This window comes from Saccopteryx leptura, chromosome 2 (genome assembly GCF_036850995.1).
Source record: "Saccopteryx leptura isolate mSacLep1 chromosome 2, mSacLep1_pri_phased_curated, whole genome shotgun sequence".
NCBI classification, from domain to species: domain Eukaryota; kingdom Metazoa; phylum Chordata; class Mammalia; order Chiroptera; family Emballonuridae; genus Saccopteryx; species Saccopteryx leptura.
In genome coordinates, this window is record NC_089504.1 from 235562457 (window position 1) to 235586202 (window position 23746).

Genomic DNA, 23746 nt, shown 5'->3' on the forward strand with positions numbered 1-23746 from the left:
GCCAGCCATATTAGCTTTAAGTTCCCCAAGCTGGTTCCCACCTCAGGGCCTTTGCACATGCTGTTCCTACTGCCGGAAACACTGTTCCCCTAGATCCTCACACGGTAGGCTCCTTTTTTCAGATCTCTGCTCAAATGCCACATCTCTCAGAGGCCTTTCAAGCCACACCCCCTCCCAGTCTCCCTCTGAAACACCATTCTGACTTATCGTCCTCACGCGTTTATCAGTGTTTATTGTCTGTATCTATTATCAGTCTCTCCCACCAGAACACACGCTCTGTGCGGGCAGCGATTTCTTATTCCACACTGATACTCAGTGTTAGACCAGTGTCTGGCACAGAGAGGGGACTCAATAAATACTCGTTGAGTGGAGAAACAAAGGAATAAGTGAACAAACCAAAAAAAAAACAAAACCCACACAGTTGCAATATCTCAAACTCTATAGGGCTTGGTCAGCTCATCTCTGAAATGGAGATGGCAAACTCAACACCCACAGGATGGTGATGAAGAGGAACCCCCTAAAGGAGGTGGGTCTAGGAGACACTGAACAAATATCTGCAACTTAAAGCACTTCAGACAGCAGAGAGCAGAAGGAATCTCTTCTCATCCCCCCCCCCCCACTGCCTGAAATGCACTGAGAAGCCAAAATCCTGTAACTGAGCCACGGCAGGCGAAGGTGTAGTGACCATATGTGAGAACACGATTCACTGTATTACCCGGTAGCCATGGCAACGGAAATTTTCAAGTACAGTTCCGTCTTGCTTTAACTTTTGATGCAGAAATCTCTAAAAACATATTCAGATTTCCTTCTCTGGTGATATTCTACAGAATAGATACCTTCATTTAATTCCGGGGGGGGGGGGGGGGACACCGCAAAATGTCAGATTCCTATGAAATAAACTGGTTTGCAAAAAGAGATGTTTCATTTTTAGAAATATATCAAATTCTAAGTAAAAAAAAAAATCATTATAGCAAATACTATTATAAGCAAGGAAAGGTTTTATTTGTAATGAAAGGAACCATTACTTGAACCTTCACTAGTTCGCTTAGTCATTCAACAAACATTCGTTGAATGCCTACTGTGTGCCAAGCCCTCTGCTGCACTATAAGGATACAGCAGTGGATGAGACAGATGAAGATTCCTGCCTTCATGGAGTTTGTGGTCCAATGGGATAAACACACAGTAGAAAGGCATTCCCAACAAGAACTAGCAGAGAGCAACATGGTAGAGGAGAAAGGACTGACCTATAGGATCACGTAGAATAGATCCATCGTTCATTGGCTCTTTGACCTTGAACAAAAGTCACTGCACCTCTCTGAGCCTACGGTAAAATGGTGTAACAATACTGTTTGATGAAGGTGCTATGTGAAGCCAGTGAGATAACACAAACCATGCCTTCCATGTACAGCGAGCTCTCAGTGACTATGGAGGGGGAGGAAGCCAGCTGCTGGCTGTCGCTCCCCAAGGGGCCCCGGAAGAGCTCTCTGAGTGTGAGATTTTTCCAGGGGAAGCCCGTGTTCTAAGGACTGAGGGAGTTAAGGGGACATTTGAGATTTTGACTTTTAAAACAAATGTGGGGGAAAGATGGCAGAAAGAGAAAACAGGGTGTAGCTAAACCATTAGCTAACGAGCCTCACAGCTACCTGGGAATGCAATTGGGGCTTGAGTCCCCGGAACACTTCAGGCTGGCAGTCAGGCTGAACTGGCCAAAAACTGAGAGCAGAGGCATGCTAAGCGAGACTGTCACTGGGGGCTCCTCACCAAACTAGCCATGTGTGAGGTGAGGCCAGGGCCTTAGAGACTGAAGAGAAAAATATCATGATTTCCTGATGGAGACAACGCTGGAGATGAGGGCTCCCGGAGCCTGCCCACCACGTTGCAAACCCCGAGGCCTGAGGGCAGGAGGAAGCACTGGCCAGACCCTTCTTAAGGACTGACCTGCACGCCCTGGACTCTCAGAGCTGGCGTAAAACCCTGGCAGATGCTGTAGTACCTGAGCATCAGGCTGGAGCCCAGGCATGAGGGCCCAGACCATGTTTGTGTTTGAGCACAGGCCTCCCTGTTCTCAGTTTCAGGCTCCTGTATCTATCCATGCAGTTCTTTATGCCTGAACAGCTGCCCATCCCCTCTCTCCCACCCCTGCCACCTCAGTCCACCTGGAAAACCCTAATCAACCTTCAAATGACCCGGCAAGTCTATACATGGCAAGGCATTTCTCCTACAGATGCAATAAGCAATGCTTCAGACAGCAAAACGCCTGCACGAAGATGTTCACTGCAGCGCTGTTTACAGCAGTGTGCAAAACTGGAAATGACCTGTGTGCCCATCTAGAGGGGACTGCTTCAGTGAAGTTCAGTGCAAGGTAAAATATAAAGCCATCAGGAAGAATGAGATAGGCCCCTTGTGCTGATAAGGAAAGATGTCATTATTATAAGAAAAAGGAAAATCAGGCCATAGAACACTATGTATAACGAGGTCAGATCTGTGTTAAGAATCTGTGTGTATCTGTGGGAGGATACACACACAAGCACAGACAGTCTCATGTGTGCGGAGAGTATGTCTGAAAGGAGAGCATGAAACTGTTGTCCGCCCCGGGGGAGGGCACTGCAGGTCGGAGGTGGCGGGAGCTTTATTTTTCTCTGGAATACTTGCGCACTGTTGGAAATGTTTGCCATGACTGTTGTGACTTTTTATCTTTCTTCCCCCTCTTTCCTTTTTATGGAGTTTATTGGGATGACAGTGGCTAACAAAATTATTCAGGTTTCAGGTGCACAATTCTACAACACATCACCTGTATACTGTATTGTGTTCACCACGCCAAGTCAGGTCTCTTTCCATCACCATTAACCCCCCTGTGCCCTCCCTCCATTTCTCCCACCCCCCACTTTATCAATTAAACAAAATAAATTACTATTTTTAAAGTTGAGACGTCACCTGGGTTACATTTCCTCCCCTAAAAACGGACCTAACTCCCCTCCCTTCAGGGTGCAGAGACATTCCAGGTGCTGTACCATCACATGTGTACCCATTTCTGTGGGTGTTGTCTCCTGGGGAAGCTAGGAATGTGGGGGCCCCACCTCTACATCCACTCTGAGAATGTGGCACCTCGTGGGCACTCAGTAACCACTAGGGAAAAAATGACACCATTACACCCAAATATCTATTTCTGCCTCCTTAAGAGCTTTCCATTTTCACCAAGTTACTATCTACTGTTCTGTGCCGGACAGCTTACGCCCAGCTTCCCACTGAACGAATCGACTCTGGCTGAGCATAGTAGATGCTATTGGTGCCCTGCCCAGGTCCCCTGTCCTGGCTGGGGCACCCATCCTCCAGGTTCTGGGGTGCTGGTTGCTACAGACCCTTGTCTCCAACAACAGATTGTGGCCAGTGGAGGTAAGGCTGCCCAGCTGCTCCAGGGTGGGCTTGATTTAGTGGCTTACCCTCCGAACTTGCCCAGGATCAGTCTGACTCGTGTCCTCTATCACTGAGCCACGTGCACATGAATTCCTATCTCAGGCTCTGCGTCTAGGGGACCCAGACAGAGACACTGCCTGTCTAATCACCTGGGACATACAGCTCTGTAAAACAGTGACTGAGAACCTCCTAAACTCACACCTCTGAGAGTGGGCAGCCCCAGCAGAGGTAGACACGTAGCCAAGATTGGGAAACAGGATCCCAGGAGAAAAAAACAACAACAACAAAGTTTATTACACTCATTTTACAGGTGAGAGAAACTGAGGCTCAACATAAAGTCACCGAGGGAGATTTGAACCCTAGTCTCTCCAACCCCACAGCCTTGACTTCTTGCCTGCCCAGCTCATAGGGGTTGACAGGCCTGGCCAGCATCAGCACGAGGTGGTTCGGGGAGCTGGCTCTGAATAGAGCATTCACCCAGGCTTTGCTTGCAGGCTGCTTAGCCGGTTCTAAAATAGAACTGCTAACACGGCCAGGAAGAGGGGCCCTGGGGGGTACCGTTTCCCGGCCAGACAGTGCTGTGGCTCAGCATGGCGCCTTGGCCCCCACTCCAGGCCAGCCCAGCACGATAAAAGTATGGGCAGCAGCTCTGGCAGGTCTTTGGGGGTTTCCTGTCCACCTGTGCAGACGAACAACAGGAAAAGTCTGCAGTGGGGCTGGTAGGCAGGGGGCAAATCAAGACGGGCGAGGTCCTCCCAGCCTGGCTTCCCTCCTCAATCCCTTCTCTGGCAGCGCGAGAAGTGTGTGCTAAGCACCTGCTGTATGCCTGGCCCTGTAAGCAGGACCTGAGTAAAGAAAAGAATGAGATACAGGCCCTATCTTTCAAAAGTTTCATTCATTCATTCATGTATTCAGTTCAATATACATTTACTGAGCACCTACTGAATGCCAAGCCCTGGTCTAGAAAATGCAGACACAAATAAGACATGCCCCTACCCTCAAACAATGTCACCTTTCATTCACCTGTTCATTTAATTTAACATTTAATGAGCACCCAACGCGTGCCAGACTTTATGCCAGGAACTGGAGGACAGAGGTGAACAGGGCCTGGTCCTTGATGGTAAGAAGCATCAGTACTCATTCATTCTTTCTGTCTCCTTTCACTCAGGTCTGTCTGCAACCACTGAGCAGTGCTGGGCCCCTGGACCCCTGCTAAGCACTGCGGACACAGACGTGGAGGGAGGCGCACCCGGTGAAGGGCTGCCTCTGGGGGCTCCTTCATCCATTCAGCCTCAGAGTCACCGACAGAACGAAGGGTGTCGGGCACTGTGTTCTGTGACAAGGATACAAACATATGGCTCAGTGGCCGCTCTCTGTCTCACTCGTCCATTCATTCAGTACAATAAACGCTGACTGAGCGCTGTCAACAGTGAGTATGTCAAGGACACGGACGTGCAGAAGCGAGACTCTCTGTCCTTGAACAGCCAGCCTCCATCACTCATGGGTGCAGTTCATCAAACATATCACAGGCCCCTGTTGTACATCAGCCCCCGGGGGAACCAGGTGAATGAACCCCAGACCTGGCCCTGGAGGAACAGAACGACCAGCACACCCCGGGATGGGGGCTGAGTGATGGCGTGGTCCCTCTGTCAGGGCCATGAGCCATGAGGCCTCACCGAGGGTTCCTCCAAAGCCCGGAGCGGGGCCGGCGGCTGGGAAATCTGCAGCGTGCCCCTCTAGAGGACTGCCGGGTTAACGGCACGGGAGGGACACCTGGCGCACGGGGAGAGAGAGGCTGCTCACAACACACACCAACGGGAGGAACTGTGAGTGAGGAGATGAATCAGACATCTAAGTGAGAAAGAACTCAAGGAATATTCTAAGTTTAGAGGAGGAAAGGGGGGAAAAATCAGCCTACAACTTCCGACTGTGGCATGTTCAACACCAAACTGCCAGCAGCCCTGTGGCTTTTGCTAGGTTCTTCGAGTCTTTAAGTCCAAAATGCTGGTAAAAAAAACAACCCATCATCAGCCTTGACAGGCTGGCTCAGTGGTAGAGCATCGGCCCAGCGTGTGGAAGTCCCGGTTTGATTCCCGGACAGGGCACACAGGAGAAGCGCCCATTTGCTTCTCCACCATTCCCCCTTCCCTCTCTCTCTATCTCTCTCTTCTCCTCCCACAACCAGGGCTCCAAAGGAGCAAAGATGGCTCCTGTGCTGAGGATGGCTCCAAGGCCTCCGCCTCAGGTGCTAGAACAGCTTTGGTTACAATGGAGCAACAGCCCAGATGGGCAGAGCATCGCCCCCTGGTGGGCGGGCCAGGTGGATCCCGGTAGGGTGCATGTGGGAGTCTGCTTCCCCGCTTCTCACTTTGGAAAAAATACAAAAACAAAACAAAATCCATCCTCTCATGGGGCTGTGAGGAGAACTGCATGGGCTCATCCACCTGAGACCCTTGGCACAGGGTCTGGCACATACTAGGTGCTCAGTAAATGTTACCTAGCATCATTTTCTTTTACTTTAGCTGTGGTGGTTTTCAAATATGGCTGCATATTCTTTGACCCTCCTCCCACTGAGAGGTGAGGCCCACACCCTTTGAATCTGGGTGGGGGGGCTGATGGATGCTTCGATCAACAAAGGACAGCAGAGGTGACACTATGTGGTCTCCAAGGCTGCGTCCACCATAAAGAGAGACGCAGCACCTGCATCTCAGCCACAACACTCACCCTGGGGGCACTGAGCTGCCATGACGTGGGGAAGCCCAGGCGACAGCAGCTGCCACATCGAGGTGCTATGTCAACAGTCCCAGAGAAGCCGGCCTCCGAGTCATCACAGGTACCAGATAGCTGAGTAAAAAAGCCTCTGTATGATTCCAGCCCCCCTGTTGTTCAGAGCTCCCAGCTGATACCCCAAATGTCATAGAGCAGTGTCCCTATAGAGCACTGCCCGCTCCCCTGAACCCCTGAATATTATGAGCATAAAAAACCAGTTGGTTTACACCTGTATGTTTTGGAGTGGTTCCTTGTGACAGTGACGCCTGTTGCCCTGAGCCCTGGGCCTGTACTCCCTGCACCACCGGGGAGGAACTGCCTAACTGGAAAACAGGGGACAACTGTGTAAACTGGAACGTCTGCGCACACGGCAGTCCCCGGCATCACCATCAGGACACACCTCCCTCTGCAGCCTGTAACCGAGGCTGCCCCTCCCCAGTCAGCCTGGGAGACTTCCGGCCACTGGGGCTGACCTGGACTCACGTGGCAGGTCGCCCCTTTGTTCCCAAGATGGGACTTAGGTCATCCCTCCGGAGGAATGAGCTGGAGGACAAAGGCTGCTTTCACTGGGCTGCTCCAGGCAAACACGGGCTGGCAGTCTGGTCCAGGGCAGAGCCGGCAGCCCCCGGCACGCCCCCCCCCCCCCCGGGAAGCTGGCCAGCAGGCACGGTGGGGCCCAGACAAGCTCGGGCAGAGAGGGGTCTGGTAAGGGCCTCCCCTCCCCCACTCCAGGTCTTTCCCAATCATACCTAAAACAAGGACAGGGCAGTCCTGAGAGACCAAGGGGAAATATTTTGCAAATTCAATTGAACATGAAAGGTTTTAAAAAAAAGGCATCCCCAGGATTAAAGTCAAATGATCAACATAAGTTAATACAGTGTGGGCTCCCAGGGGAGACAGCATGGGCGCAAACCCCAGCTCCACCACTGACCAGCTGCATGATCTTCTGTCAGTGACTCAACCACTCTCTGAGCCTCAGTTTCGTCATCTGTGAAGTGGGGATGGCCACAGCATCTCTTTCCAGGGACTGCTGTGAGGATAAAAGGAAGTAAAAAAAAAGTGCTCTGCCTCGTGCCTGGCCGCTATGGGCTGAGCTGTGTCTCCACAAAATGTCTATGTTGAAGTCCTATTCCCAGGCCTCAGAATGACACTATATGGAGAGAGGCCTTTGAAAGAGATGATTAAGATAAAATGAGGCCATTAGGGTGGGCCCTTATCCAACTGCCTGGTATCCTCACGAGAACGGGAAATCTGGACACGGAGAGACACCGGGGGGCGTGCACACTGAGGCAAGGCCATGTGAGGACACGGGCAGGAGGCAGCCCTCTGCCAGCCGAGGGGAGCAGCCTCGGGAGAAAGCAAACCTGCCGACGCCTTGATCTTGGCCTTCAACCTTCCAGGGCTGTGAGAAAATTATTTTCTATTGTTTAAGACACCCTATCTGTGTTATTTTGCTGTGGTAGTCCTAGCAAATACATATATCCACAAGCACATAGGGACAGGGAAATAATGATCTCCTAGCCCTAGCTAGGTTGTGGGTTCGATCCCTGGTCAGGGCACATACTGGAACAGATCGATGTTCCTGTCTCTCTCTTCCTCTCTCTCTAAAATCAATCAATAAAACTAACAAAAAACAGATCTCCTATTACTATATTATTCATTACATTTACAACTATGAAATTAACATTGGGTTAACATGAATATGCTTGTATTTTATTAGTATAATACAAAATATCAATATACACCTGCTAATTGTTCCTCTTTACCTAAGAATTTCTACATAAGACATCAGGTATTCTTAAAAAGAGAGGGTTTTAAAAAAAATACTGTAAAATTTATTTTTCAAATCCAGTGGACATGGTAAAGAGTTTTCTTAAAACAATTTAGATCAAATTCCTTGACAACCTTCTCATCCATGCACTGCTTCACACTTACTGAGGAAATATTTACATTGTGTCTTGGGCTGCAAACCAAGGCCCCTCAGTTCCGCCTCTCCGAGAACTGCAGGGCCTCCACAGTGCTGGTCCTGCCACCTGTCCGCCTGGCCCCTCTCCCCGCCCCCCCTCCCCCAGTCTTCCCCAGGCTCTGAGACCCGGCTCAGGGCTCAGCGCACAGCAGCCACTCAATATCCACGCACAGCAAGCCAACCTTAAGACAAGCCAACCGGTGCATTTCAAAAATGCAGATGCCCCGAGAGGGGCAGTGCCCGGCCAGGGTCGCGCGGCCAGGCCCAGCCGCCAGCGTCCTGGTTTCCCGTCCAGTGATGCTCTCCTGCTAGCCCGGGCGGCCTCCCTGCTCATCCGTTCTGCCTCAAACAGGAAAACCACATGCTCATTCGGCTCGAAACACCTGAACCCAAGTCCCTATCCGGTTCTGGAAAATCCCTGTGTCCACCCAGTCACAAAAGTAGGTGACAGAATGGGCATTGGCCTGAATCATACTTTTCATTCCTCCACAGCGAATGGCCTGAAGCCGGACTTGCTACCAAGAAAAAAAAAAAAGACAGACAAAAAGGAGAAGAAAACGGCGCAGCGTCTCTCCCACCCAAGAGCGAACATCCTGGGACTTAGTGGAACTTAGCAAAACTCCCTCCCCGAACTGCACACTCGATCATGCCCCACTCCTGATGTTGGGATTTCCAGCTGAGATGACCGAAGGCCAGGAGCTGAACTGCGTCATCCCATGACTAATCTCGGTGCCGACACGGCTTTCATGTCCCCTCAGCCTTCACTGGCCTCAGAGCTCAGGTGGCGGGACGCCCGAGCGACAGAGAGACCCGGCGCCCCAGCATCAAAAGCTCTGCGCCGTACACCCAGTTCCGCACAGCTCAGTGCTCCCATCTGTGGAACAGGGACCATCAGAGCGTCCACCTCGAGGGGGAGCCTCGAGCCTGCTTTAAAAAGGCAGCGCCTCTCTCTCTCCCCCCAAGTCAATAAAAATTAAAATTAAAAGGCAGCCTCTGATCAAGGCCATTTGTTGGAGCAGACGCGCCCTCTAGCGTCTGCATCTGGAATTCACTCTGCCGGTCAGGTAGCCGGCCAATGCCTCGTACCAAGCTAATCAACATCCTTGGGAAGAAATGTAAAAAGATAACAACAGCTCTCATTTACTTGGCGCCTGCTATGTGCCTTGTAATCTCCCTATCATTCTCTACAATGAGATGCTGACATAATCTCCATTTGAAATAAACGGGGACTTGTCATCCCTGGAGGAGAAAACTGAGGCCCATATAGGAAGCTACCTGCTCAAGGTCACACAGGGAAGGCTGGATTTAAGCCCATGTCTGTCTGACCAAAAAAAAAAAAAGTCTGTTTTCTACTGGAGTCTCAGAATTGGAAGAATGTGCACAGTAAAAATCCTTAAGGAGAATGTAGTCCAGGATCATGGTACCAACAGAGAAAGGGAGGCACAGAGAGGACAAGCGACCGCCTCAGGGTCACAGAGCAGCACAGCCCAGACTCCTGGCTCCCAGAGTGTGTTCCCTACACGGACACCCCTCTAGAGTGTCTACCCTGCATTTATCGTTCCTTCCTGCCGTCACAGGATTGGCATGTCCCTCCTAACTGCTCTAGGCCTGGAATGTCTGAGCCACAGCCACGGCTCCTTGGGGACAGCAAGGGTGCCAGCCTGAAAGGCCTCCCTCCAAGAGGAGGGTCCATTTCAGCCCGTCAGCACGAAGCTCTCCCCGGTACGGGAGGGCCGCTGGCCCACTGAGGACCAGGGCACGCGTGGCCTTTCAAGCATGGGGGGCCATCAGCATCACAGGGCACTCTGCCCGTGTATGTCAAGGATCCAGCGGACTCACAGGGGCAGTGGCCCTGCCAGGAGGGGCCGTGACAGGTGGGAAAAGAGTGGGACATTGTCACAGTGAAGGACATGCCCAGGGGAGCTGGCCTTGCTCCAGCTGAATTCTCATAAACCCTCCTGTGGAAGTTAGCAGGGCCTGCCCATGCTTAAAAGGCTCTGGGTGCCTCTTCCTGGGGGCTCAGAATGCCGGGAGATACCCACCTAAAGGGGTAAATAATCTCATGATACGGGCTGAGTATTTTAATCCTCAGGAAGGTCCTCTGAAATTCCTGCCCAAGCATCTAAACAACCTTAGATACGGGCAAGGCAGGAATTACCTTCCCATTATACAGATGGGAAAAGATAAGGAACGTATTTATACGGAATGTCTGTTTGGATACTCCAAACTCAAGAAACTGAATCCTGATCTGCCCCAAGACCCCCTCCCCCCACAGGCTCCCTAACAGAGTCAGTGTCAGGCCTGTCCTTCCCAGTGTCAGGCCCAGGACCCTCCGTGTCCTCGTGACTCTCCTCTTCCTCTCCCACCCCACATCAATCCATCAGGAAATCCTGTGGATCAACCTTCAAAATAGATCCAGAATCCACTCACTTCGCGCCACCTCCTCCACCACTCGTGGTCTGAGCCATCATCATTTCCCACCTGGACAACCTTAGTGGCTCCTCACCGAGCTCCCTGAATCTGTCTTTGTCCTGCTTTAGTCTGTTCCCTGCCCCTTCTGAGCACAAAGTAAAATCCTGTGAGAGGCGTCAAGGCCCTGTGAGGCCTTGCTGGCAGCCCCCACCCCCACCCCTCACTCACTCTGCTGCAGCCACCCTGGCCTCCTTCCAGTTCCACAGAAGTGCCCACGCACACTCAGACCTCAGGGCCTTTGCACTGGCTTTCACCTCTTCCCCTATCTCCCCCTGGCCTTCTCCCTCCCCTCTTCTAAAGTCTCTGTTCAAAAACTCAGAATAGGGCCTGGCCTGTGAATCAAATTGAGGGTTTTTTCCATGTCTGCACTGGCATCAGCTGCTAAGGCTTATTCAGGGCCTGCTGTGTGCCAGCTTTGTTGGCACTGCCTCACGGATTCCTCCGGATGTCCCACAGTGGAGATGCTACCTTTACTCCCATCCTACGGATAGGAGACTGACCTGAGTGGTTAGGAGGTTTGCTCTAGGCCCCATGCTCCATGGGTAAGTGGCTCGGTGGGATTAGAAGCCAGGGAGCCTGACGCCAGGACTCCATCCTCCACTCTGCAACCACATCTGAAAAGGCCCCCACAACTCAAGTCAGATGCAAACGTCTCATGACACAAGCTGTCCAGTGGCCCAAACCTCAGGCCCAACCAAACAGCACAACAGCCAGCTCTTCTATTGTAACCACACACGCTGTGAAGCCAGACCAGACCCCAGCACAAACCAAAGGCGCCAGGTCTGAGATGCAGGAGCTAGGGACAAAAACGAGCACAAGAGCAATGTGTCACGCTCACGCTCACGCTCACGGCCATTTTAATCCCCACAACACCTTTGACAGGGTGGGTGGTTTGGGTGATCCACTGGCCCATGTCTGTGGAGCACCTACTCTGTGCTAGGTCCTTTGGCACAGGGTGGGAACATGGCAATGAACAGGACAACCTTCCTGCCTGGGGGAAGCTGTGTCCTGTAACCAAGCACTTGAGCTTCGGTGCCAGACTTCCCAAGTTCAAATCCCAGCTCCGCCCCTTGCAGACTGTTTAATGTCAGGTGGGCACACACCCTCTTGGAGTTTCGGTTTTCTTGTCTGTAAAATGATACTAGTGCCCACCTCTCAGGATAGGTGAGGACCAAGCACGATGCCACGCATAGAGTTGCTTGGGGGGAAAGGCCCATATGTGCTGTTGTCTCAAGACTATTAGATTATTATCCCTGGAGGTGACGACAGCCTGGGTCAGGGAACAGAGCTAAGTAAACAAGTAGCAAAAAAGCCTGCGGGACAGAATAGCCAATGTGACCATATTTAGACATTTGGACCTTTTTCCATCAAAACAAAATCTGGCTGTGGAGTCGAGCATGGGGAGACAGAGCTTACCAACCACAGTGGAGAACGTGATTTTCCCATCATCCGGCAGAGGAGCCACCGAACCAGACCCTGGCAAGGAGGCATCTGAAAGGGGGCCGGCAGGGGACCCACGACTGACAGCACCGGAGACAGTCCTTGGTCTCGGTCTCTGGGGCACAGAGCATTGTCCTGAAGCAGCTGTCAGATGCGACACTCGGCAGACTCCTTAGCTGCGGGTGACACGGGGTGGAGAGAGGTGGCCAGCCCCGAGTTAGGCTCCCAGGTCACCACCTGGAAAGTCTGGAGTGGGGTGTCTCTACCATTATATTCCTACACACACACACACACACACACACACACACACACACACACACAAACACACACACACACACACACAAAGAGTATGTAGGTTCCGGCCCTGTGTCAGGTGCTCATGCCCCTGATCTAAACTGATCCTCAGCCCAGACCTGCAAGGTGGGGCTGACCACCCCTACTTACAGACGGGATACTGAGGTCAGAGCGGTGATGTGCCCTGCATTTGATGAAGCTGGGATTCTAAGCCAGGGCTCTCTCCCTCCAGAGTCCAGCTCGGCCCCGGGGCAGTGTCCTTCTCTAACCCTCCGTCTGGCAAAGCCTGCCTCCACCCTGTGGGCCTCGGTTTCCCCATCTGAGAAACCAGAAGATCAGATTCAATGAAGCAGTTAAAATGACACAGAGGGAGACCCGTGCTCAAATACAGGCTCTGACGCTTCCTGGCTGGGGGACCTTAGGTGAGCTGCTTAACCTCTCTGGTTTCCTAAATGCAAAATCGCGACGATTGTGAGTTCCATCCACTGGGTTCTCGTGAGGATATGAGGAGACGCCCATGAAAGGCGCCGAGCACGGGCTCAGGACGGTGGATGCTCAGAGGAGTGGTGGTGGTGATGGTGGCCGTCATTATTGTTGCTACTACTGCTGTTGTAATTGACAACCGCACGCAACCAGCTTGATGCCAGGGTCCCAACAAGGCCACCGGCCTTGGGACCGGCTGGCTGGGTTATCTCGCAACGACGGAGATTAAGTGACTCAAAACCACCGTGGCAGCGGTGGCCACCAGCTACAATTACTAATGATTTGAAAAAGAAACTTAATCTTCTTCCCCCACTTCCCAGCTGATGCCAGGCCAGTGACAGGGCCCGACAGCGGGGGTGGGTGGCTTCTCTCCTCAGAGCAGAGCTGCAGCTGCACAGTGGACTCGAGCCGCCCACAGGAAGCCGCTGACATCCCACCAACAAATGACAGCTTTGCAGAAACCTTCCGCAGCCCACGCCTGGCCACCTCTGAGAAGTGGACTTGGGAACCGACGTTGACAGGTGACAGGCCTGAGGCTGAGCAGAGCCATCACCAAGCTGTGCGTACAGTGCCCGCCTGAGAGCAGCCCCCACATGCCTGACCACCAGAGACAGCTCACACGTCAAGGCTGACGACGAGTGAGACTAGAGAGCGTCCACTGAACATTGTGCTTACAAAGCGTTTTTTAGTGACGTGGGCTAACGACCCTGTTATCTGTGGGCACGCATGGAGACGTGTGTACCCAGCACCATCCGTTCACACGTGCCGCGGCTGAGACTCAGAGAGGCTCAAGAGAACGCGGGATCCCAGAACAGCAGAAGGACATTGGTGGAAATCTGGTGGCATCTGAGTCAAACAGCGTTTCTCAGCCTTGGTGCTATTGACATTTCGGGCCAGGTCATTCTTTGTGGCGGTGTTGGTCGGGGGTGGCGCTGTCCCGTGCTCTCTGGGATATTTAGCGTCATCCTTAGCCTCTATCTACTAGATGCCAGTAGCATCCCCCCAGCCCAGCTATAACAATCAAATAATGTCACCAGATATTGCCAGATGTCCCCTGCAGGTGGCCCCTGGGTGAGAGCCCCCGGAATGAAGTCTGGAGCTTAGTTAACGCTATGGCCCCAATGGTAATAACTCGGTTACAACAAGATGCTAACAGAAAGGGAAGATGGGTGAAGGGTACACTGGAACTTCCTCTCCTATCTTTGTAACTGTTCTATAAATCTAAAGAATCCCAAAATAACGTCTTATTCCAACAATTAACATAGTGGGGGGCACTGTTTTAGACAGAGGTGTCAGGGAAGACCTGTGAAGAGGTGACACTGAGCAGAAAACCCGAGAGCCGTGAGGAAGGACCAGGACTGGATGAAGGACAGGTGAGTGCATGTCCCCCACCATGCGAAGCAACAGCCAGGGCGGGGAGAGCCACCCACCTCCCACCCTGGACGTGTGCGATAGTCCGTGCTTAGTTAGCTGGTCTCTCTCGATCTGACGGTGGCTTCCCGGGAAGAGGGTGAGCTCACATTTGCTGGGGAGCAACATCCGGGTTTCCCAGGAAGGGTCCCAACCAGAGAAGGAGGAAGGCAGCGCGCCCCCACTTTGCAGATAATGAAGCCGAGGCCGGGGGAGGTGAAGCGGCCTGCCCACGGCCACCTAGTATTGTTGCAATCTGAAGCCCGTGGATTGTCCACATTCCCAAGGTTCCTCGGGAGCTCAACAAGCAAAGAATTCCAGTTGAACATTCCAGACACTGGGCCATCTTCAGTGACATGGAGGGATGGGGAAATCGCAGACGCGTTGCAAAACCGGTGGCGAGCCCGTGTGCTCCTCCACATGCTGGGGCCTCGCCACCCACAGCGGCCAGGCGGCCGAGTGGAAATCTCTCCTGGCTTCACACCCGGGAAAGACCTTCTAAACTGCCTCACCCCATCTCTTCATAGTTCAGATGGGGAAACAGAGGCTCAGAGAAGCAAAGATGCGTCCGAGGCCGCATAGAGTTGGGCAAAGCCTGGTGAGAGGGGCTGTGTCTCTTTCCACCCCAAGGCTGCCCCTGTGAGGTGGAGAGCTTCCTCCAGCCTCCCACCTCCCACCGGCCAGGCTGAGTGCGTGCTGGTTCCTGGGACCCGTCGCAAGCATGCTGATTGGTCTTGCTCTTTCTCACACCGACCCAAGCCCTCTGCACATGCTGTTCCCTCTGCCCAACATACGCTTCCCCTGCCCTTCCTCAGCCTCACCTGCAGCTCCTATGTACCTTCCAGTGCTCAGCTGCCTAGGGAGGCTTTCCTGGAAGCCCACCCCAGATGAAACCATGAAACTGCTCTGTGCATGACACTATCCTAACACACACATGGTCTTTGTTCCAATGCCTTGTGCAGGGTCCATGTCAACACCAGACTGTCAGTCCCACAGGTCAGGGTCATGTCTGTCTTGCTCACCCCTGAGCTGAGTTATGAGTATCTGACCCCAGCTGTGAACTGCTGCTGCTGTGTGTTGAATGACTATATGATGGTGGTCATCTGTTGATGTGCCCAGTGCCCATACTGAGCCCCCCGATCCTGGGGATGGCAGACTGCAGCCCAGTCATCTCTGCAGCTCCGGATCTGACACCAAGTCTGACGTATATATTGTTTCCAACACCACCAAGCAGTTCCGCGACACCTGCAGGGTGTCCTACAATTTCACTCGACTTTGACACTAATCAATCTGAGGTCAGTGTCAGATCCCACAGGTGAAGGGTTCCGTCCTACGAGACTGCCCCCACCCTCAAGCACACACTTCAGATACCAGTGGCAACTCCAGGTTGTCACCTGCATTTCTGACCGACTGGTTGTAAATCAGAGGTTCCCGTGACCTCTCCCTCCTCAGGTTCAACTAATTTGCTAGAGTGGCTCACAGAACTCGGAAAAATGTGTTCCTTACTAGATGACCAGTTTATAACAATAAAAGGACAGGACTCAGGAACAGCCAGATGGAAGGGCGGCACAGGACAAGGGGTGTGGGAAGGGGCAGACCTTCCACACTCTGAGTGCGAGCCTTTCCCTGAATCTCTGTGTTCACCAACCCAGGAGGTCCCTGAACCCCATCCTTTTAGGATTCTAAGGAGGCTTCATCATATAGGCATGGTTGATTAAATCACAGGCAATTCGTAACTGCTTCAACCTCCAGCCCCTCACCCCCTCCCAGGATGTCAGGGGTGGGACTGAAAGTTCCCACTTTCTAATCATGAGGTTGGTTTCCCTGGCAACCAGGTCCCCTCCTTAGAAGCTCCCCTCCTTAACTCAGGTATGGTGAAAAGGGGTTTGTTATGTCTATCAAGACCTCTCTATTGCTCTGATCACTTAGGAAATGCCAAGGGTTTTAGTGGCTCTCTGGGTGTTCAGGCACAAACAGGTCTGTGCCTAAAAGGGGTCAAAGACCAAACATATATATATGACTTATGATAAATCACCATATCACACCCTCCCTAACACCGACCCCAGAGCCTGACACATAGCTGGACAATGGCGAGGTCATGAGGTCCCCATAGGTGGCAGAATGTAAAAACACAGATGATTGTGGGCGACTTCTCTTCTTTCTCATGCTCTTTGGGATCTCCCAAGTTTTCTACCATGTTCATGGGTTGTTCTTGTAATACAAACTCAGTCCATCTATGTCACCTCCCAGGTATACTATCTGACTCCAGCTCAGAACTGTCAGTAACCCACAGGTATGGACCAGGAGGGGCTCCCGTTTTTCAGCTGCTCCAGGGATTTCGGGAGTGGCTGAAGGGCCCTCTTGCCTAAAACTGTATTTTTAGGACCTCCGGAAAATGCCCTGGATGGGAAGGCATCTGAAGTATTTGCAAACATTCAGCAGGAGGAAAAATAATATTTTCCAGGTCTTTCCCTTTTGGGTGTTCTCAACCCAGTGGCAAATGTTCTAGAAAACTCTGAGACCCACTTTCGACAATTCCCAGTTAAGCCCCTCTGATCACGGAGCTCTGAGGAACGTCATCAAAACCACCATCACCCGCTGCCCACCCTGGAGTTCCACAGCTGAGGAAACAAAGGCCCAGAGAGGGGAAGCAACTTGCCCAGGGACACACAGCAGGTCAGTCTCAGAGTCAAAACAAGATTTGAAAAGCTCTTTGTACAAAAAAGCACTTCGGCACGGGTTCCCTGCCTTGGGCGTTTCGCCAGCAAAAGTTTCAGGGTTTTTTCCTGTTCCACGGAGGAGAGGACGCAAGGTAACACCCGGGTTCCCGCTTCTTACTTCTGCTAGGTCAGTTCATTGAAAGAAAAACAAAATCCATTCTTTTCATCTCATAAGAGACAGGGCATTTCCACAAGCACACAAAAGCCAGGGGGATATAATTTCCAGAATAAAGAATAGCCCTTTAAATCAAAGAAATGTCGCTCTCCGGAAAACTCACGAAAGCTGCCCTTGTTTTTCTTGTTTTGTTTTCTGAGGCCACTTGTGACCGAACGCTCTTGGATCACGGATCCCCGCGACAGCCAGGCCTCCTTGCTCTTCCACAAGCCCCCGTTGTCCCTTCCCCCAACGCCACTCCTCCTTGAAACCACCATTTCTTAAAAGAAAATAGAGACCGCGCTGGAGAGGCAGAGCCAGAAAGCAAACCTGGCGCGGGGCGCGGGGTGCGGGGAGAGGGAGAAGCCGCCGCGGCCTCGCCAGCCACACTCACCCAGAGATAGCGCAGGAACTTCAGTAAGCCGGGGCAGTAATAGTACTCCATCGCGGGCCCTGGGCTTATGCGGGCAGCGCTGAGCGCGCTCCCAGTTTTCCTCGGGAGGGGGCGGCTCTTCCCGCCGGGCTGGTCACGCAGGAATTAAGTTCGAGGCGGCATGAATCATTCAGAGGCTGCTGGCAGCCAGGGGAGCAGCCAGACGCCCTGCGTCCTGCTAGTGGCCAAGGCGGCCTCTGGGGCAGGGAGGCCACTGCTCAGGTCCCGTGAGCCCCGCCTGGAGCATCCCTGGTGGCCAGTCCGGCTGGGCAGGTCCAGGGTCGGCTCCTCCTAACGCCGGTAGAGCCCTCTGGACCTTCTTCAGCCCTCCTTCCTGGAGGTGCTCAGGGTTATGGCGGGGTTTTCAGCTGTGTGGCAGGAAGAGCAAGGTGTGTGTGTGTGTGTGTGTGTGTGTGTGTGTGTGTGCGCACTTTATTGCAAGGGTGTGTTTGTGCTTGTGTGTGTGTGTGCTAGTGGATGTGTGCAAGTCCGGGATGAGTGAATGAGTACCAGCGCGAGTGGCTCCTCCCCCAAACACGGAGCAGAGGGCCCCAACTCCTTACAGAAAGGAAATCAATGGGCTCAGGATCTTCCTGGTTCACACAGTCCCGTCTGCCTTCAGTCAGGCTCCTTCTGAGCTGCTGAGCAGCCCTGAAGGAGGACCTGCTTGTACCCATTACACAGAGTGAGAAACCCAGACCCAGAGAGGGCTGGGTTGGTGAGTTAGAAACTCACCAAGGCTGCAATGCAGGCCTCCCAACCATAAGTCCCAGGTTCTACCCACTCCTGTGGGAAAGGTGGGGGTGCTGAGGGAGAGACCGCTCTCAGCATCACCATCTGCCAGGGGCACGGTGTAGGGGAGGGGAGATCATTTCCAGGGATTATGAATGCAAATTACAGCACTGAGGCCACCCATGGCGGCCCTTCCTGCACATTTCCTTCTAAGAGCATGATTTTGCCCAGTCAGTCCATTCCAGGGCCTCAGTTACACCTTCTGTACAATGGGATGGCATACCCCTGTGCTGCAAGGTTTTGTGGACTGGATGAGGTAGAACCACACATCTAGTTTAGCCCCCACAGTGTCCACTGGGAGGCACTGTCAAGCTCACCAGCCAGACGATGTAGGAGCTCCGAGGGGCAGAGGGGTGTGTGGCTGCTAAGTGGTGGGGCAGCCCCAGAGCCCTGCCAGGAGCCCGTCTGAGGAGGAGGAAGGAGGGTGCAGGCACTTGGTAGAGGTGCAGCTCCCGCCCCACAGGCCCCTGGGTCCATCTGGGCCTCACGCTCTGGTCCCCCCAGCCCAGCACCCTGAGCAGCTGACAGGAAACCCACTGGAACGGCAGGGAGAGAGCTGAGCTCAGTGGCTAAGGAAACCGCAGGGGGACTTCAAAGCTCTTCAAAAGCAGCCTGTGGCTTCCCCGAGTCTCAGCGCCCACATCCGGCAGGCAATGGGGCTCAGGCAGTCCTGGCCGGTTGACAGTGCAGCGGAAACACCAGCCCCCCCCCCCGGCTGACAGTGCAGCAGAAACACCAGCCCCCCCCCCCCGGCTGACAGTGCAGTGGGAACACCAGCCCCCCCCCCGGCTGACAGTGCAGCAGAAACACCAGCCCCCCCCCCGGCTGACAGTGCAGCGGGAACACCAGCCCCCCCCCCGGCTGACAGTGCAGCAGAAACACCAGCCCCCCCCCCGGCTGACAGTGCAGCAGAAACACCAGCCCCCCCCCCCCGGCTGACAGTGCAGCGGGAACACCAGCCCCCCCCCCTCTGGTTGACAGTGCAGCGGGAACACCAGCCCCCCCCGGCTGACAGTGCAGCGGGAACACCAGCCCCCCCTCCTCTGGCTGACAGTGCAGTGGGAACACCAGGCCCCCCTCTGGCTGACAGTGCAGCGGGAACACCAGCCCCCCCCCTCTGGCTGACAGTGCAGCGGGAAGACCAGGGCCCCCTCTGGCTGACAGTGCAGCGGGAACACCAGCGCCCCTCTGGCTGACAGTGCAGCGGGAACACCAGCCCCCCTCTGGCTGACAGTGTAGCGGGAACACCAGCCCCCCTCTGGCTGACAGTGCAGCGGGAACACCAGCCCCCCTCTGGCTGACAGTGTAGCGGGAACACCAGCCCCCTTCTGGCTGACAGTGCTGTGGGAACACCAGCCCCCCTCTGGCTGACAGTGTAGCGGGAACACCAGCCCCCCTCTGGCTGACAGTGCAGCGGGAACACCAGCCCCCCTCTGGCTGACAGTGCAGCAGGAACACCAGCCCCCCTCTGGCTGACAGTGCAGCGGGAACACCAGGCCCCCCCCAGCTGACAGTGCAGTGGGAACACCAGGCCCCCCCCAGCTGACAGTGCAGTGGGAACACCAGCCCCCCCAGCTGACAGTGCAGTGGGAACACCAGGCCCCCCCAGCTGACAGTGCAGTGGGAACACCAGCCCCCCCAGCTGACAGTGCAGTGAGAACACCAGGCCCCCCCAGCTGACAGTGCAGTGGGAACACCAGGCCCCCCCCAGCTGACAGTGCAGTGGGAACACCAGCCCCCCCAGCTGACAGTGCAGTGGGAACACCAGGCCCCCCCAGCTGACAGTGCAGTGGGAACACCAGCCCCCCCAGCTGACAGTGCAGTGAGAACACCAGGCCCCCCCAGCTGACAGTGCAGTGGGAACACCAGGCCCCCTTTGCTGGCTGGCTGACCAGCTGACAGTGCAGTCAGCGGGCAGTCCTGGGTGGTACCCAGAGGGCTGAGTCTTGCCCTGAAAACACAACCAAAGGGCTGGGCCCGCTCCTTGGCTATGTAGCTGGAGTGTGTGTGGAGGCGGGGGGCTGGTGGTGGTTGTTGACTAAATACCAGTAAAGTCTAGGAGGTGGGCCCTGCTCCCCGAGGGGCTAATGGAACAGGGACAAAAAGTGGCCCTTGTTGGCTGACACACTGAATAACTGCCCACCGCCACACTGAGCAAGGGGGCTGCTGGGGACCAACTTTTCAGTTCCAACTCTTCCCAGAGGTCTGAGGAGGAGAAGGACTGAGAGAAGAGTGGGCTGGAGGGGGCAGAGACAGGGGACAGGCGGGGAGGGCAGCACGGCCCGAGAGAAACCCATCTGGTGAAAAGCCGAGACGGAGAGACCCAGGCAGGAAAACGGACGAACTCAAAGGAAGGAGGAGGAAGCAGGAGACAGATTGCCCAGGAAGCAGTCGGGGACAGAGAACAGAGCACAGCTGGGAGGGAGCTGGAGAGCAGGAAACAGTGGGTTGGGGTTGGGGAGGGGGTGCAGAGGAGACAGAGCCAACCCGGGGTGAGGCGGAGGGGAGGGCAGGCATCAAACCTCAAACCCCACTCTCCCATGCCCCCCCCCCCAGCGGAGGCCTCACGCCACTCCCCCCACCCGAGGCTGGGAGCGACCCCGACCTATTCTGGAGTCTCACTCTGGCCAGCCCAGCCCACCCTGCCCCAGGGGGCCCTCTCCACCTGGCCAGGGGAAACACCTATGTGCATCAGTGACAAAGGCACCCCTACACACGCTGGAAACCTTCCTTGTGTCCCACCACAAACCTCGCCCACCATTCACCGCCTGAGCCTACACCAGTCCAGCCCTGACCCTGTGAGCCGCACACCCAGCCTCAGGGCTTGTGCTCATGCCATTCCTCGAAATAGCTATTCCTCAGAAAGGCATTCTCCCCAGGTCCTGTAAAGATCACCTTCCTTGAGAAAAGGTCTTTGCAGATGTAACTAAGTTAAGGATCTTGAAATGAGGTCATCCAGGATTCGCTGCTGTGGGCCCTAAGTCCAGGAAGTTTCCTCCTGAGAGAGGAAAGGTACCACTCCAACCCAAAGAATGCCTCGGGCAGGGGCTGGAGCTGCTGGGACAAGCCTACCAGCCAAAGAACACGTGGGGCCACCAGGAGCTGGAAGAGGCAGAAAGGGTCCCCCCTAGCATCTGTGGAGGAAGCACAGCCCTTGGTGACTGACACCTAGATGTCAGACTTCTGGCCTCTAGAACTGGGAGACAATAAATATCTATTGTTCTAAGCTGTCAAACCTGCTGTTAACTTGCTATGGCCCCCAGCCACAGGATCCCACGGCACCTCTGCTGGGGAAGCGCTCTGCCTCTGTGATTCCTCCTTCAACCTCTCCTCACAGCTCAGCTCCCCACGGGCCACCCCTGGTCAGCCTGGTTCCCACCTGCCAGCACAACACCTGGCCAGCCGCAGCAGCTCCTCGGACAATTCTTATTAATGTCATTCATTCATTTCCAAAGAGACTGCATGCTCAAACAATCATTTAAATCTAGGTAGTGCTTAGCTTTGGGCTGAAACTCCCATCCGAAAAAAGATGGGAGGTTGTTAAAACTGGCATCAAAATTCACACACACACACACACACGCGCACACACACACGCACACGCACACACACACACACACACACACACACAGCCCAGAAACTGCACTTGCCCCAGGAGTGACCTTGTTCAGGTGTTAGTTTCCGGGGGAGGAGAGGGAAGGTAGGTGCACTGTTTTCTTTATTAACGAGTTGCCAACATCTCGGCATCAGAGGACCTGCGTGCAGCAGTGCAGATTCCTGGCTTCTCTAGAAGGTGGGCAGGACAGCCCTGCCCTGGGTCCGCATTCCTGTGGGGACAGGGCAGGAAGGGCACGTTGCTGCCTGGGGCTGGACGCACGGCATTCCTCCCACTCCCCACGGCCCTGGCCCACAGCACATGCTGCCCTCACAGGCATCTGATTGATGACCCTCCAGGAACGCAGGCAGTCCGCTCATCATGCATATGGACGGCACCAGGAGCTGGACAGAGAGGGCGCCCACACGGCCCCCACCCAGGAATGCTGAAGGGGTCTGCTCAACCCCTCGTGCCTACTGTCCATCACGGCGTACCGTGCCTCTTGGCTCGGCCTTCAGTGCCCTTTGCCATATGGCCTCCATGCACGGGCCCAGCCATACTCAGTCCTCAGCCATAGGTGGATCCCAGCTTCCCAGCCTTGGCTCAAGCAGGACCCTCGGCCGAGAATGTCCTCTCCGTCTGGAAACTCAACCACCTTCCAGGCCCAGCACAAACAGAAAGCCCTCTGTGCAAGCGTGAGTCACTGAGCCCTTCTTCGGGTGTACCAGGGTGCTTGGTGTGATGAGAGCCTGTCTCCCTCACAGGGCTGGGAGCTCCCCACGAACAAGGCTTGGGTCACATTGTAGGTCCCAGGGCCAGGCACATGGCCCCGCGCTTAGTAGATGCTCTGTGACCACCTCCTGAAAGGCAGGGAGTTCCCAGCTCTGCCGGCAGCCATCCTGCTGACCAGGAAACCACATGTGAATCTGGGCATCCAGAACACAGAGGGCAGACCTACTGTGTGCATGGCACAGTGTCAGCCACCAAAAGGGGCTCACAGAAGCCGTTCACATGCCCCTTTCCTCTAGCAGTTGACAGTCCCCTAAAGATTCAGAGCACAGACAGAGAAGAAGGCTGTCCAGGTGGGAAACAGGCCCCCAGAGAGGATGGCATGACTCGCAGAGGCAGCCCGGGGCACTAGTGAGGATGTGGGTGCCGGAGACAGACTGCCTGCGGGCAAATCCTTATCCCTGCACTAGCTAGCTGTGTGATATTAGGCTGGTTGTTTGACCTTTCTGTGCCCCAGTTCCCTCAAGAAAATTAGGGCTGATGACAAGGCCTGCCCCACAGGGTCACTGGGAGGGGACATGAGGTAATATGTTAAGTGGTCCAAGCCCGAATCTTGGTAAACACTCAAAACATCTTAGCCAAGATTTCTGGTTGTCATTTCCATTCAGCCATGCTGGCCGGTAGGGTATCAAGGAGGGGCCCAGGCTGGGGTCAGCCCATTGGACGGGGGTTATCTACCCCAAACATGCACTTCTGAGCTCTTCCCAGGAGGTCAGAGCCAACCAACAGGGCGTGATCAACTGCAGCACGTATGAAATCACTTAAAACATACAACTGAAACAAAAAAAGAGGCAAAATATTTTCATCCCCTCTTGCCCAGCCTGATTGGTTCCCTCAATCACGACCATGGGGAGGGGCACACAGGGAGGCCAAGGCAGGTAAGTGACCCAAGGACAAGAGGGAGCCAGCCCGACATAAAGGACCCAGCACTGACCCACTATCTTTTGCTCAGGGAAGATGTCAGACATGAACACCACGTGCTGTGTGACTCCAGCGACAGGAAACATGCAGAAAGGAC

General features: G+C 54.3%; 1 protein-coding gene across 15 annotated transcripts in view; it reads right to left on the reverse strand.

The window, feature by feature from the left end:
• The window catches only part of KIAA1671 (KIAA1671 ortholog), a 177627-nt gene that overhangs the window by 74300 nt on the left and 79581 nt on the right, over positions 1 to 23746 (reverse strand). The window contains exon 1 of one of the 15 annotated variants that reach the window (XM_066370627.1): positions 17517 to 17834. The exons of the other annotated variants lie outside the window; for them this stretch is intronic. Coding sequence (XP_066226724.1) covers positions 17517 to 17567 — 51 coding nt within the window. The 5' untranslated portion in view covers positions 17568 to 17834. Of the gene's footprint in view, positions 1 to 17516; positions 17835 to 23746 lie in introns of those variants that run through there. 15 annotated transcript variants of the gene reach the window in all.